This window comes from Dermacentor andersoni, chromosome 1 (assembly GCF_023375885.2).
Source record: "Dermacentor andersoni chromosome 1, qqDerAnde1_hic_scaffold, whole genome shotgun sequence".
Classification (NCBI taxonomy): Eukaryota; Metazoa; Arthropoda; class Arachnida; order Ixodida; family Ixodidae; genus Dermacentor; species Dermacentor andersoni.
The window spans coordinates 330,192,994-330,209,372 of NC_092814.1; the positions used below are offsets into that span (position 1 = coordinate 330,192,994).

At 42.9% G+C, this 16,379-nt stretch overlaps 1 protein-coding gene across 3 annotated transcripts in view; it reads left to right on the plus strand.

Annotated features, from left to right (window-relative positions):
• LOC126516858 (serine/threonine-protein kinase Nek7-like) overlaps positions 1–6,723 on the plus strand; it is a 39,294-nt gene extending 32,571 nt beyond the window's left edge. For 2 of the 3 annotated variants that reach the window (XM_055063943.2, XM_072285582.1), the window contains exon 9: positions 602–4,137. In XM_055063943.2, coding sequence (XP_054919918.2) covers positions 602–802 — 201 coding nt within the window. In that variant the 3' untranslated portion in view covers positions 803–4,137. The other variant, XM_050166948.3, reaches the window with a different exon arrangement.
• Positions 6,724–16,379: the final 9,656 nt, after the last annotated feature.

Genomic DNA, 16,379 nt, shown 5'->3' on the forward strand with positions numbered 1-16,379 from the left:
ACACTTTCACTCGCTCGTAAAGCATACAGTGCACAGGGTGCAATAACATCTTGTCGCATATGGACTTGGACTTTATACGGAACATGATGCTGCTCCACTTCAGTGGTTGCTCTTGGTCGCACAGTGTGCAATTTGAGGGGTGCATTTGCAAGCAGCCACTTATAATTCAGCCATTTGACCATCTGTATCCGCGAAAGGTTCCATTTATAGTCTCGGTATTCCTTTGCAGTGGTGGTGAAATTTCATTATATTGGTATCTTGTATAAACACACTTCATTATATTGAGGTGCTAAATATATAGTGATTTATGGGCAGGAAGATAAGTACTTTGTTATTCCGCTATAAAAAGTTAAGTACTTTGTTGTTTTGAGAATTTCGTTATATTGAAGTTCATTATATTGAGGTTTAACTCTACCTGTGTACAGTGAAGCACACCTTCGTTGCAGTGCAAGCATTTTTTTTTTCCTAGTAAAATTCACTTTTCTGACAGAAATTTTTCACATGATCTGATCTTGTTTTTATATAATCGTCAAAACCATTTGCAGGGAAGAAATAATCCATCTTATTTGCAAATTTTTTTTCATTTTTTGCCGTCCTTAAGGGTTTACTCAGGATACACCACAGTGCTACAGTCATGGCTTGCGGGCGAAAAGGCTCACCACAAGACCCATCGAATACGTGTGGACATTGTTCTAGGCTAACCAGGAGACTGAGTGTTGTCTTCCAACTGACCTTATTTATACACATGCAAACATATATACACTCATTCTGTTATCTAGAGAACAGACATCAAGTCAACTAGGCAAAATAAAAGAAAACAAAAAGAATGCGTGTGGTAGCACGTGATGAAGAATCAGTATCACGAACCACACCCTACTTGTGACCGTGACAGGTGTGTCAGCTCTTTATGTATGTCAATTGTATCTGCCTTACTTATACAACTATTGCCTAGACACTATTTCTGCTGCTTCCAAGGTCTTCCAAGTAGTTTGGTTGGCACTTTCTCCCAAAACAAGGCACAAGCTTTCAACTTAGGTTTACACTCACAATCACTCACAGGAATGCCTAAGTGACCAGATACACTGTTGCATACATCATAATTATGCTTCCAAAGGAAGGCTGAGCCTAGTTTGACCATCATACCTTTTACCGCCTGACAAAGGAATTGAATACATGCCTTTCACACAGCCCACAAACTTGTGCCTATGTTTGATCATGCACCCCTTTTAGAGGAGCGTTGAGGAAGACCTGCAAAGCCGTGACGGTTTCTCCAGGGCTACAAAAACAACCCACACCCTAGTACTCTGTGTGATCTTTCTGAGCCTAAAAGATATACTTCGTACAGGTACAGAATAACAGCTGCCTTCATTCCTGCCGACCTCTTTTCCAACAGACTCAGTTCCTTCTCGTGAGGGCTTTTAACCTCCCTTAGCAAGCCTTCAGTGATAAATCTGACAATGTCCTGAGAGAACCGTGCCCTCTTCAGCCTCAACACTTGCATTTGAAACTCTATGTTCATGTCATGGAGAAGTTTGCAGGGTTTGATTGTTGTGTTCATATAGGAGGTTGTGGCCAAGTACTGCACCAGGGTGGCCAATCCTGCTCTGGTGAGGGAGTGCGTTACCGGTTCTGGTCACCGGGATCAGGCCACACTCCAGGCCTGTTTATGCAATTTCATCAACAGGCAGATATTTTTTTTTTTTAATCCGGTGGAAAATTGCGCGGCACCGGGATTCGAACCACGGACCTCTTGCACGCGAGGCGGGTGTTGTACCTCTACACCACCGCTGCACCTCATGTCATGGAGAAGTTTGCAGGGACAACATGGCCACAATTAGTACATGACCGGGGTAGTTGGAGAAGTATGGGAGAGGCCTTTGCCCTGCAGTGGGCATAACCAGGCTGATGATGATGATGATGATGATGATGATGATGATGATGATGATGTCATGGTGACAAGAATGAAACCTTGTGTTGTTTGTGGCCAAGTGCACAATCCCTCTTTTCACCAGTTTTGAGTGTCCCAAACAAAAAAGCAGCAGAGGCTTCTGAGCACGAGGCTCATACTAGGACTAGCAAACCTACCACTCCAAAATGTGGAACCTTAGGTCGAGATTCCTAATCATGTCATACTCGGAAACCTCATAAGTGACTCAGGAGATTTCAGAGTGTCTTCAGAATTGCATAGCACCTGCATGACTTCTTGCTCGAAGCACTATGCACCTGTTTTAATTAGAATAAGAAAGTCGTCAACATACCAGAAAACCCTGATGACCTTAGTGCACTGCAACCATATGGCAAAAATCCTATCAATTTGGCCAAAAAATAAATCATGGAGGACCGGCACTTTGTGCTACGTGATGGAGATCCCCGGGCACTGCAAAGACACATCACCTACTACTTTTGTCTGCCTTTGCTTCATGAGAGGATGCAATCAGCAACCTCCTATGCAGCACTCCAATCAATCACCATCCAAAACTTCTGCAAAAAGCATTGGGGCAGAGCTTCGTGGTCTTTTAGGTCTAGTGTTGCAATAATTACACATACGTACTTCTTTCAGCTGTAGCAAAACCAACTCTTCTGTGCACAAAATATCTTAGTTTCATGCTTATGCTATATTGTTTTTGTCAAGAATTTGTTATTAGTGACAACATAGCTGGCATAGTAACCATGTGCTTGGCCTGGTTGTCGAGACTCATTTTTCTGGCACTTGGTGCATGCTAATATGCACAACACTACTTAGATTACAGGTCCTCAGCTCACACATGCACAGATTGAATCAGAATATTATATTTCAGTCATAATTATAGCCTAAATTCTTAGTAAAACCAGATAAATAAATAAAAAATGCTCAGTCACAGTACGTTACTGGAAGAGGTCTTCATCCTGCAATGAACATAGGCTGACAGTGATGGTTTGCAGTATGTTAGCCAACAAAGCTGCTACGATAACATACAAGATTTCTTGCACTGCTGAAACCGTGAACTTTGGATTTATTTATTTATTTATTTATTTATTTATTCTTTATAGTGTATTTACCCGTGTAAGCCCACTTTGGAGCATTATCATTATTTTTTTTTTTAGCAATGATAGCATGTATTTTTTTGTGTGTCCTTTAGACACAAAGTCAGTGTGACCCTAACATCATCTGTGGTGTGGAACACTGTGCAACGAGCAACATGTGAATGGTGACTTATTATTCCTGTCTGACAGGCAAATTTAGTGTCACTGTGAACAAGTGTCACCTTATGTGAGAGCCGTTTGGCATTATAGTGTCATTCAGAGGTTGTCACACGACAAAGTGTAGTGCCACTCACTGCAGACTGCATTCAATGGTGCTTGCTGATGATGATTTCCTTCAAGAATGGCACAAATCTACTGTGGGGGATAGGCCAAAAATCGGGTAGTGTTACGATAGCAAAGATAAGTGAAACTATGAAAGAAACTGATTGAGCACATTTGGTGAACTTTCTTGACTCCTTCTCCCTCCTTCAAAGTGAACAATCTTGGCAACATAAGTTGTAAGAGTAAACAAAAACAGCATGCACAAAAAGGTACAGTATCTTTGCACAATGATTATTCCACTGTGTCAGCTGTCGCAAGATAGGGGTAATTGGAGATATCTGGGGGAAGTCTTTGTCCTGCAGTGGACATAAAGTAGGATGAGGAGGAGGAGGAGGATTCCACCTGTATTTGTTTCAATTGACTAAAAATCAAGAATAATCTTCCACTTCCTATGCTCAATTTCAGCTACTGCTGCTGTCGCATTGTTGTCCTACATGTATTACAGCAAATTAGAATATTGGTTAGCTGCATAGGTATGGTGATGCTCAACCGTTTTTCGGAGTTCCATTTAAGATATGTTTCTCATAATCAGGAAACAACATTAATGACCCCTTTCCAAATACTAATAATCACATCGATTTCTTTTTGTAGCACCAAGCTGTCAAAATGGCACCTTATGAAGTGAAGTGCACTCATTCAAAGTGGCACTGGATTTGCCGTCTGATTGAGCTATCAGGCTGCATGTGAACACTGAATAACAAAAGTGGCTTGTAACCCACTGCTGTGCAGAGCCACTGGCATTCTTTGAATGATAAATCTACCGCACATCCCTTCCTGTTGCCCCTCCCAACAGCTACGTGCCCTGGTTGCCGTCTGCATGGATCCAAACCCCATGAAGCGCCGGGATATAAGCTACGCTTGCACTGTGGCCACACAAATGTACGAGCGCTTCGTACAGGCATCTGCATGTATGGCAAAAGCACTGGCCTCTACGTGACATGGTGATCTCACTGACTGGCAGCAGCACAAGTCTTTTGCACTGTACACTCATGGTTTGATGTGTATGAGTACACAATAAGCTTGTCAATGGAATTTTCTTGATTGACTGGAATCAGAAAGGGCACAGTGAATGGAAGATGGCGTGCTGAAGAATGTTTCATTGCTGTCTTTGTGATAAAATGTGTTATGGCTAGAAGCTGGATCTTTAGCCACTAAGAAACGACTGCAGTGCCTTGCAGCATGGTGCTGTAAGGGTGACTGTTGCTTCTGAAAATATGCAAGAGAGCACTGACTGGTGATGTCTTGGCACACCATTTTTCAGATATCCAGGAACTGCATTAAGATACAATGAAGGATAAGTTTTCTTGCATGAAACATCTTTAGTAGAAAGTACGAGCCATCACATGCAGGGCACATTGTGGATCTCTGTTGTACAGCATCCAGTGCTGTTTCATTTTAGTAAAGACGACCTTCACTTGGTCAGCCAGTGAAGCTAGTATCCTTCATACAAACCAAGGCAATGCATGGGAAAAGTAGATTCAACTAGATAAGATTATACTGAAGCTATGAAAAAGCAGTGTTTTCTTGCAGCCTGGGCACGTAGATGAAACACACATTGACCCTACATGGTTAAGTGTCGCAGTTCCAGGCAACACACCTAGCCACAGCAAAATTGTTTTTTGCAGCTTCATCCATTTTGTTTGCTGAACAAATGGTCCTGCACTCTTCTTTATTTTTTTTCCTGGCCATATCTAAGGTTCTATTGGGTTGATGAGGTTTAATGCTTTGCGCTATACCATGTCACTTTCCTGACTACAGAATTCTACTTTGTTAGTCCAAAATTGCACCATGCCATTTTGAAGCTTATGTTTAAACAGCTGCTCAAGGGCTGCTTTACACAAATGTGGCAGATGCTGATGAAACTGTCAAGTGTTGTTCTTAAAAGCAAATTGTGTAGCACTGAATACTGTTGTGAAAATGTGCAACTGCTGGCAGCTTGGTTTTGCTATTGGTTATATTGGAAATACTTTTGCTTTAGCATTGTCTGAACTTTCTGAGATGTCATTTTTCAGTTGTATGAGCTGTGGATCTTATTCACTGTGCCCTTGTTCAGTCTGGTGCTAGCATTCCTAGTCACTCTAATAGGGAACAGCTTCTACATAGTTGACTCCCTGAGCACATTTAATTAGGTCAGGGGGTGTTGCACCATGCACTAAAACAGTCTACACCTGCTGAAGTGGTGTTGCACTGGAGCAGTTGTTGCAAATTCGTAGTAATAAACTGAGTGGTGAGGGCTGGTGAGAAAAGTGCATTGAGCACTGATACAGAATAAGCATGGGTCTTTTGGAGACTACCTCTCACAAAGAGGTTCATCTTGTGCATAGATTTGTTTGAGGGGAGAAATTCAGAAACGATAGATGCCATGACCACCATTTGTATTGCTTGTAATTTTTTAGCAGTGCATGTCTCTTGTATTTGGCCACATTTCAGAGCCAGCAAGTTCTCTGCGATTAGGAGTAAGCTACGCTTGGTGGCTACATGAGAAATGTTGAGTGAAAGTGTTTCAAAAATAGACAGAAGGCAGGTGTCTTCAAGCCTCATGTGGGAACTAAGGAACAATGGAAAAGGAAATGGCACCATGTCATGACTGCAAGTTAAGCTTGCAAAATGTGTTTCATGTTGGCACTGAGTCCCTTTCTGTGAACCTTGTTGTGTTGAGCGTCAAGGAATCATGCAAGACCTTCGTTTTAGTGTATACATTTGGCACTAGTTTGCACTAGTGACACTAGGTTGCATTGCAAGTTAATGTCGAAAAGTGTTAATTTCTGGTGGTGTTGCTACCAGCATAGTGATGGTTGTGATCCCCAGTATTAACATATGACAGTCTAATGCTAATACGACAAGGTCACTTGGTGGCAGGAAATGTCACATCAGTGCCTAGTTTAAAAAAAAAGATATGTATCACTGCACAACAACAAACATGCTACAGCTGGCAGTTTCAGTGCATGCTTGCAACACCTTCCAAATAGTATATGAAAGTGTTTATTTGCATTTGCTGCAGGGGCCATATGCCCTGCAGATTTGTTACAATGGCATGGTCACATTTGTACTTGTGATGAACTGAATGCATTTGCCACCTGCCAGCCAAATACCAGATGATGATTATTTGCTCAAGTCGACTGTTATGATATTGTGCCGTGAATTTATGTTGTGTATGATATATTAATGCAAGCTAGATTGAAGGGGCCTTTAAATAGCACATATATTTTTTGAAGTATACATTTTTTCGTGCGCACATGTTGATTGTGTATCTTTAAGGAGGCTGTACCTGCTTGAGGAAGTCACGGGAGCATGTAGAACTGTTCAGCAGCTTTTTGTCGACAGTGACATTATAGAATATATTTTCTGGAAGTTTATGAATAAAGTGTTTTACATACATATTTGGCTGCATTTTGTCACAATATGCAGTGAGTTGCAGGTGCAGCTACTTTCCAGAGAAGAAACAGCCCCTTTGGTTGAGGGTGAGCATTCAAAGCCTGCAAAAGCTAGACCCACTCATTAGAGGAATACTGAAGAAAAATATGAAAAAAAATGAGGGAAGCATCTAAATTCGACACTGAAGACGTGGCTGTTCCAATACGCAGTGTTTATTTCACATATTTTTAAATGGATGGCTGTATTTTTGGAGGATTGTGAGCACGTGGCAGCTGCACGCCAGCACGCCCGGAGCTGCAGGCTAACCGCCGTGATGTCATCTGTGCAAGCTTGCAGCAGCAGCAACCATGGAGTCTCCTCTGGCGTTGCAACCATTCAGCCACCACGGGAATGATGAGAACTACATTAATTTGTCCGATCTTCGTGCTTGTAGGTTCGGACGTTCTTGTGGCTTTGTTTATTAGGCTTTTTATGCCTTCATTGTCATAAATTTCAGAGCAATCTATATTGTTCGAAGTGCAGAAGATGCTGCGAACATGCACAAGTGCTACTAATTGTGACGATTCAACTTGTCAAGGTGGCCAAATTGAAACGCACCAAGCGTCTCAAGACATTCGCTTGCCCGCGATAAATTTATATGGGTCTTTTATGTCGCTTGTCGATGCATGCATCCATGGCGTACTTGTTTCAATATCAGGCTTATGTGCTAGAAGTCCTGTTGCTGGACACTTTTGATAATGTTTATTTAATTATTTATTACGTAGCAGTTTGTTGAAAATGACGAGTGTACAAAGTCACGAAGCCATTTGAAGCCAGAAGGACGAGGTAATTGAGCAAATCAATGTACTTCCCATAATTCCCATGCTGGCTGAATGACCCCGTTGCACCTCCTGTAGACACTAGCGCCAAAGTTTCCTCTAGTAATTATTGTGCGAAACTCTATGGCAGCTACAGAGGTGGGCAGCGAGTGCTTGCTTGCAGTCTGCGCACTTTCCTGTTAGCACCCATGTTGGCTGCGATGGGCATGCAGCGCAAATCCATATTGACAATTTCCATAAAGATGCGCGAAACACGAAGACGAAAGGAACACATATGACAGGACGAGCGCTGAACCTCCAACTGGCATTTATTTCAAACAGTCGTCTATTTGTGCGCTGTGCATCAGGTACATCATGCACGCATCATCATACATAAGATTGCATAAATCATAGAGTTCATACGTGTGGTCAATCAGTTTATGTTACTAGGCACCTTGAAAGAAATGTCACTTTTTCCTGAAACGCCAAAGATGGACAGCTGATGCACTTGTCACCAGCCTTCCTTATAGAATACGCTTCAACTATTTCACTTTTTTTTTTCTTTCCTAAAGAAAGTTGTGTTGCCAAACGTGAGTGTGCATGTGCACTTTTTGCAGTGTTCAGTCAAGTGACTACCGTATCCTTTTCTAACATCATTGCTGTGCTGTCTAACCCTGTATTTGAAGCACTAGCCAGTTTGTCCTATATGAACACCTCTACAATCTAAGGGTATCTGATGCACAACATCTAAAGTACCTTTGGTGTAATTGGTCCGGTGATTGGTATGGCATTGCATGCATTTCTGGTGCTTTTTGTTTTGCAGGTTAATTGTCAGCAGTGCGTAACCTGCAAAACAAAACAAGTATTTGTTCCTTTTGTCTTCGTGTTTAGTGCATTTTTATGAAAACTGTCAAGATGAATCAACTCGCCCAAACCAAGGTATTGTTGAATCCATATCCTTCAAAGCTACGGCTCTGCCGGAAAGGTATGACATGGCTTGTCTCGCCTGACGATACTTTTCTCACACCCTTGCGCGCATCAACGAAGAGGCGTTCTCCTGCATTGGGCCACGTCTTTCACTGATCACATTACAAAGCAGCACACAACACGAACGGCGATTTCGAAGACTTGGGCACAAGCTCCGTTTGAGAAAACAAGTATGCGGCCATGAGAAACTGCGCAGTTGGGACATCATTCACTGCCGTCCCGCATCATCCATGCAGGTAGAGAGACACACACAGGCGATGGGTGGCACGCCGGTATCCGGCACAGACAACGTCATGGAAGCATCACTTCCTCTAGTTCACGGTGCAGCCGCTAGATGCGGTATTATGCAAAGAATTCATTAAATTCATTATTTTCCATTAGCTTCTGCTTGAAAACAAGATTGTGTCAACCAATTTCAGCACCCAAGCTTTCATTTGGGCTAAAAATCTCGGCGGCAAAAGTTTTGTTCAGTACCCCTTTAAAGATGAATTCTCTGCCAGATAGTCAGTCATTGCCACCACTTATGTGGCCTTGCAAAGCAATGCACTTCTTTTCTCTCTCTCTCTCTTTTTGGGATTCTAAGCTTTAGCTTGTACTTAAGACCAGTAATAACCCAATACCTCTTAGAACTTTCTAGTCTAATCTGTTGCATCCAGTATTTATACTACTCTACAAAACATGCTGTCTGGCCACAAGTCATTTGGAGTTAATTATTATTATTTGCATGGAAATGTATAAACACAACCACGCAAGACAAAGGAAAGCAGGCTCGAAGAAGAGGAAAGAAAGAAGAAGCACAGAGGAAGGATAGTACATAAAATTGTCGGAATCCTTCGGCTGAGAGGAGTCCTACAGCAACTTTGTGGGCCTTGTATTGACTTGAAACCAGATGAAGATGTGATGTAAATTGAGTGAAGATCATGGAAGACCATGCTTTTGAAACTTTCTCAGCAGCACAAAGCAAGGACTGCGTAGCTATAAGCAGCTGGGCATTGCCCAGCTAAAGCCTGGGCACTGTAAAAACATGTGCTGGAGTGTTTCGCTGCAGCTTCCCCAAACCAGACATAAAGGGCCTATTGTTGCCAATGTAGATGACCTTCCACACTAACGTGCCCCGTGTGCAAAACTTGAGTAGAAGATTACTTGTGTTGTAGGTTGAAAAACAACCACAGGTTGGTATATGGCACAATCCCCTGGCAACACATTCATCCAGGTAAGAGCATTGTAGGCAATTGCATATAAGCAGCTGTGTGCTGCTGAGTTTGCAACAGGTATTGTTACTTTAATACCAAGGTTGTGTGCTGAAGTCCCAAGAATATTGTCTGTGCCATTTGCTATGACACTTATGTGCAGTTGTAACAACTGAAACAATAATGTTGCTCCCTGAGATGTGATTGTATGAGCTGCCATGAGCATCTCTCATAATAACGGAAGTGTCATCAATGTTGGCACCAGACAACTGGTTAAGGATCCCATGAGAATCACTGAGAGCAATATCCTCCATCAATGCCAGCTATTGACAAATATGACATAGTACTGATGATTTCAGTGGCATACTGATACTCCATAGTTTCGCAGGTGTTGACAATGCCATATGCCCAAAACCCTGTGCAATGAAACACAGTAGTGCTATGGTGTCATGAATTGAAGCTTCCAAAAAAACCATTGTGAAATCAAAATACACTTCATCTAGAAGCTAGTCTGTCAATTGGCAGACTACAGGGCATACTACAGTTTTCTTTTAAACCCTTGCACTTCTAAAGTGGACGAGCTGCTGGGTATGATAGTTTGCTTGAGCGTCATCTTTGAGATTCACAATCTGCATCTGGGCTAGTATAATGCAACGATTCCTTTCACTCAATGCTATTCCTCTCTTATCCACTACTATAGCTAAAGCCCTTTGATTGAAGTGTTTCTGGCAATTAATATCATGGAGGGGCTTTACTGCTTAACGACAGGTCAATGCTAGTGATAACATAGGCGCAGCAACACTCACATCACTGGCGAAGTAGGAAAAGAAAAAGAATTTGAATCGAATCATTACATTATCCTAGCCCAGAATCCCAGCATTTCCTAGCCTCATTCGTCAGGGAGGCCCTTCGTTACGTGTCAGATCATGAACTGAATGTGGTGCCACATGTGCTAAGTGGCAAAGGACAACATCCAAAGCAATGCAGCAAAGGCCCTGGACTAAGGGTCTCCTAATCCCCACTGCCATCTTGGAGAGCATTAATAAAGTACAGTTAAACCTCGATATAACGAAGTAGGCAAAATCGGCAATTTGTTTTGTTATATCGAAATTTCGTTGTGTTGAACTTCGACATTTTATGCTTAATTGTAAGTACAGCCGCCAATCAATTTTTTCTACACGTACGGAAAGGGGCCACAGAATTTTCCGAATTATCGAGCAGTCGAAAAAAGCAAATATGAATGAGAAAACAATTCATTTTGATGAATTTGGTAGTCGGCGACGAGAGATAAGGTATCGCGCCACGTCGACGATATCTTCACATCGACGGTACGGATTAAGCGAAGCCAGCCATGTGCACTCCGCCCCCGTGGTTGATAACGTCGCCCGTACTGAGACAACGCTATCGTGAAAAGCGCCGGCAGCGGGGAGCGAATGCTTCGTCTGCCTACCACTCCAACGGGTCGCTGAAACTCGACATTACGCAACCTCCAATATCAAACGCGCGGTAAGACATCTTATATGATGCCACGTCGTCTCGGCACGCCCACTCTTTGCACACGAAGCAGACTACCTCTAAAGCAGAGCGCGCGGATGCGTATGCGCTCAGCCGCACTTGCAGTCATAAGCAGCCACGGCCCGGACGCGGAGCCAGAAATTGCGATGCGCGAGTACAGTGCCTCTGTACCGCGAGCTCGCTACTCTCCCCCTTTCCTTTTGCTCGCGCCGGAAGGCGGCACTCGTGAAGCCACCATTTTTCTTGTCTCACCGTCGCACATATAGCACACAGTGCGCGGGGCGCGATATGATCTTATCGCACTTGGACTTTATACGGAGCATGATGCGGCTCCACTTCGGCCGTCCCTTATGTCTCGCGGCGCGCGATTTGAGAGGTGCGTTTGCAAGCAGCCGCTTGCAATTCAATTATCTGACCATCTGTGTCGGCGGAAGTTTCCATTTATTGTCTCCGCATTCCTTTGCGGCGGCAGTGAAATTTCGTTATATTGAAATCGCATACAAACACACTTCGTTAAATTGAGGTTGTAAATACATGTTCTATGAAGGAGAGGTTTTAAATGTTAAATACTTTGTTATATCGAGAATTTCGTTATACTGAAGTTCGTTATATAGAGGTTATATCAAGGAAGGCAGATGATATATTTTCCCCATGCAAGGATTCGGTCTGCTCACACACCCCTCAAAGAGTTTCCTGCCATCATAGACCTGATAAGTCTATGTAGTGCAGGGCCCTTTGATCAGCTGATAGTTTCAGAGGTAGTTTCATAGCTTAGCAAGTAGCTTAAATGTGAGAATGAAGGGCAACATGTTCAGAATATTGACAATAAGAGGTCACATGAATGTCGGCAATGATTGCTACAGTGCCTATCAAAGCAAATCGACAAATTGCAAGTTAATGAAGCAGAGGTAAATAAGTCCTGCACGAAAAGATGACAAGAAAGCAGGTAGCTCAGAAATCTGCAGCGGCCAATCCAAAGCATGCAGCTTCATAAATGTGCAGTTGAGAGACGTGCATATGAGATAACTAAATGCAAGAATGCGAAGCTCTTTGTGAGCAAAAATGAGACCATGAAATGCTTTTGTACTTATGGAGACAACTGCGAGCATATAAGTTTGGAACGTGTTTTGCTTCAACTTAATTCCAAAGTGAGGAGGGAAGATAACTGAGGGTCATTAAGGGTTACGGACTGGATTCCAAGAGAAGGGAAGCATAGCAGGGGGCGGCCGAAAGTTAGGTGGGCGAATGAGATTAAGAAGTTTGCAGGGACAACATGGCCACAATTAGCACATGACCAGGATAGTTGGAGAAGTATGGGAGAGACCTTTGCCCTGCAGTGGGCGTAGCCAGGCTGATGATGATGATGATGATGAATTCCAAGGTGTACTAATATACCAGAACAATTTTTTGGGAATATTTAAGGTGGTGCTTTTCATCCCTTGAGTTGAGTTGAGTTGAGTTGTTGTAGGCTACTGGTGGGATTAGCCTTGCAGTTGCTGCCGGCAATTGCTCCACCGTAGCGACACTTAAAATAAGTAAATCACATAATTAAACACAGACCACACAAAATACAAATGGTCACTCCTCAGTTCACCATGTGGAGGCCAAATCTGTGTCCTGTAGGTAATTTAAAAGAAGGCGAGAGACCTCCTTCCTACACAACCGGTTCCCGCGCGGGAAAACAATGTCTTGAAAAGAGCTGTGAGGAACTCCTGTCTTCTTGAGGGACCCGAATAACACCCTCCTTTCCGCGTTATACACAGTACAGCACATTAGGTAATGTTCTATGTCACCGCACACACCACACGTTGAACATAATGGTGATAACGCCAGGCAAGTCTTATACATCCACGCAGGGGTTCGAGCAGAGCCCGTGCGAATGCGGAGCAGTAAGGTGGCTTGGTTTCTTTTGAGGCCCTTGATCACACATGGCTTGTGAGGTGAGCTCCACAAAGAACTGAGGTGGCACAACACTGCTTCTCTGAAGAGTCTGTTGTCGTCTTGAGGCACTCTTCTCAATGGATTCCCAGACAGCGCTCTATGGGCGAGGCTGTCCGCCATCTCGTTGCCTATGATACCTGTGTGCGAGGGCACCCATTGGAAACGTATGGAGAAGCCTTTGATATGGAGATTGTGCACCGAGCGTAGGGAGCTAAGACATAAGGCATCAGTAGGGAACCCGTGCTCTAACCTTTGAAGGGCAGATTTTGAATCTGTAAGAATAAGAACAGGTTTAGGCGTACAAAACCGTAGTTTCTTTAGAGCTGCCTCAATGGCAACGCTTTCGGCCGTTGTGGAGGACACGACTGCAGTGAAGCGAACAGACCAATCATACTTCAAAGAGGGAATGTGAAAAGCAGCTGCACTAGATCCTTTGACCTTGTCCACAGAGCCATCAGTAAAGATTTGAAGATGACGTGCATATTCAGACTCAAGATGTTCCAGTACCAGCGAACGCGTTGCCGCCAGAGGAGAATTCCGCTTAGCGCGTACGTGAGGAATTGTCAACGAACAATCGAGGCATCCCTCTTCAATAGACTTCCTTTTGCTCATGTACAAGTTGTGGCTATTCTGTATGAGCCATTACAAGACATAGTGTTCTGTTGCCAACAATGAGGTCACAGACAGTTCTGCAACTGCACTCCTACAAAGATAGGATGTGAAACCTGTGTTCTGGGACTTCATATGGCGTACAGTAAAGAAACTGCTAGTGCTGAAAATGAAAGTCACTTACAACCCAGCTTACATGCCACAAAGGGTCTTAGAGAATAAAAATCAAGATGGCTCTCATGAGGGTCAATACTTTATTATGTGTCACTACTACCTTTAACAGTGCATTACAATATATTTTATGTTTACTTCACATATAAGTGGCAGATGTTACCTGCTTCCTTAGTCCATCTTTGACAACTATGCACTGCCAAGGCAAGACATACCTATATGGGCCCTTAGAGGGACTGCAAATTTAGTTTCAAGACATGGCACCACTTCAATTGCACTACAAAGGCCACAAATAGGCCCACCAGTCACTTGGTAGCATATATTACTGTGAGCAATAAGCTCACATAAGCTGATTCTGTTTGTTCTGAAATAAGCTGATTCTGTTTGTTTGTATATCACACTTTAGTACAGGCACAGTACGACGTTACTATGAAAGAAAATCGAAGCAGATATGCACAGAGGCTGAAAATACAATTATGTGCACAGCTTCAAGCTACGTGAACTGGAAATCAACAAAAAGGCAAAAAGGCGCCAGGCACCTTTTGCTCAGTTCAGTGGCACTATGCGCTGACTACAGAAAGAGAAAAGAATGGAAATTCGTAGGAGAGTGGTCTTAGCAAAGCTTAATGACTTAGGGTGCTTTAGAATGTGGAGTTAAAGTGAAGTAAACATCAGGAGATGTCAGGCACACAAATTGATATGCAGACACACCTGTGTAGCGCTAATTTTAACTGCTGTATAAATGCTTCCCCACACGGGCTGACTGTGCTAGCGGACAGTGAGACATTAGCGTAAAGTTGTGCTTTAATTTTCTTACAAAAGCTTCTTTTATATACCACACATTCTACTGAGACTATTTATTGTTCACCTAGTCGCCCAGCCTATCTGGCTCTATCTTCATTTTCCTCTCCTTTCAAATTTTCTCCTTCCTTCCAAGGTGCTTCTTTCAATTCACTTCCTTCTCATTGCACACATGGCTACGTGTTCAATACACACTGTGCACATGGCTATGAATACACATGCATGTACATATTGCTACAGGTCTTTATGCATGCCCAAAGTTAGTATTTTTTTAGTTTTATGTGCACATTAATTTTGGCACTGTTAATCTGGACATCCATCCAATGAAAACTATTTGCCTGTATATTTTTTTATAATTGTTCTTTTTTGCATTAAAAATATGCACTCCTGTTTTTCAGCCCGTTCAGCCTATAAAGTTTCAGCCTGTACAGAATAAACACATACATATGCACTTTCGATGTGATGTTGTGCTGAATTGGGAGTTGTGTTGTGCACTCGTTACTTTAGATATTAAAAAAAATAATTAATCGTTGGCTGCAAAACAAACTTCAAGCTGAAGCATGCCATGGCGACAAAATTGTGCTTTGTTGTTTGAAACAAGAGAGAAGGGGTTGCAGCAGGCCACCACTCCAGGCGCTGCTCATTCTACACTTGTAAACAACTTTCTGTGGCAATGAAGGGAAAGCTACGGGGGCGGAGCTTCTGCACGTGTTACCGTGCCAAGTAGTCCGCCAGCGATTGACAGTGCTTTGGTTGCTCGGAACAGACGCTGAATCGATGCAGCTTCCACGTGCAACGGTTTCGCATTTGCCCAGACGTGGAAGGGGAAAGCCGCAAAATAAGTAAACTTTTACATTCAGTGGTGTGTTTTATCCTATTTAACTGCTGCTAATAAGGTGTTTATGCTTTCTCTTCCCGAGCTTAAACTAATATGTATGAAAACACAGGACTCTTTTCAGAAGCGCTCTCTCTTGTGCGTGCTTTGCCTCAGTAGCTTTCCTTTCATTGCCACAGAAAGTTGTCCGCCAGTACAGTGACGCCGCTGACCAGGAGTAAAGATGACTTTCGTAAACTTGCAGTGTTTGCCACATGTCGTTAAGAAATGGTAGTAGATTGTTGATTAAAAATTTGTAGAAATCGGTAGATTTTTTTTGTGTTGGCAAAAGAGGTACTTTAAACAAAGTTTTGCTGGCATAGGTTCAATACTTGTTGTTAGCTTTACAATGTGCCATGTGCAAAACAGTAACAAAATACTGCACACAGCAAACCTCAAACACCATTACCATTAAAACCTCATGAGCCATTCCACTCTGTGAAGATGGATAACCAGCGAAGTTGTTTAGCACACGACACAGATGTGACACCATTTTGAACAAAGGTACAAGCACATTATCTTGATCGGTGGTCATAATGACAAAAGGTACCGGCACACATTTACATTTGGAACGACTCTTAAGCTTCGCCTTTAAGAGTGCAATGCGATAACAGTCAAAGATACCTGACTGCTTCTGATTCTTTCCGGCAACTGCAGCTTATGTAACCATAATGTTTTCCTGGGAACATTGGTGGCAAGCGCTATGCACGAAGGCGAGCTTGTGGTTCTATTTTTGATGGCGTTTCAAGGAAGTGAGCGGGTCACGCCACTCCT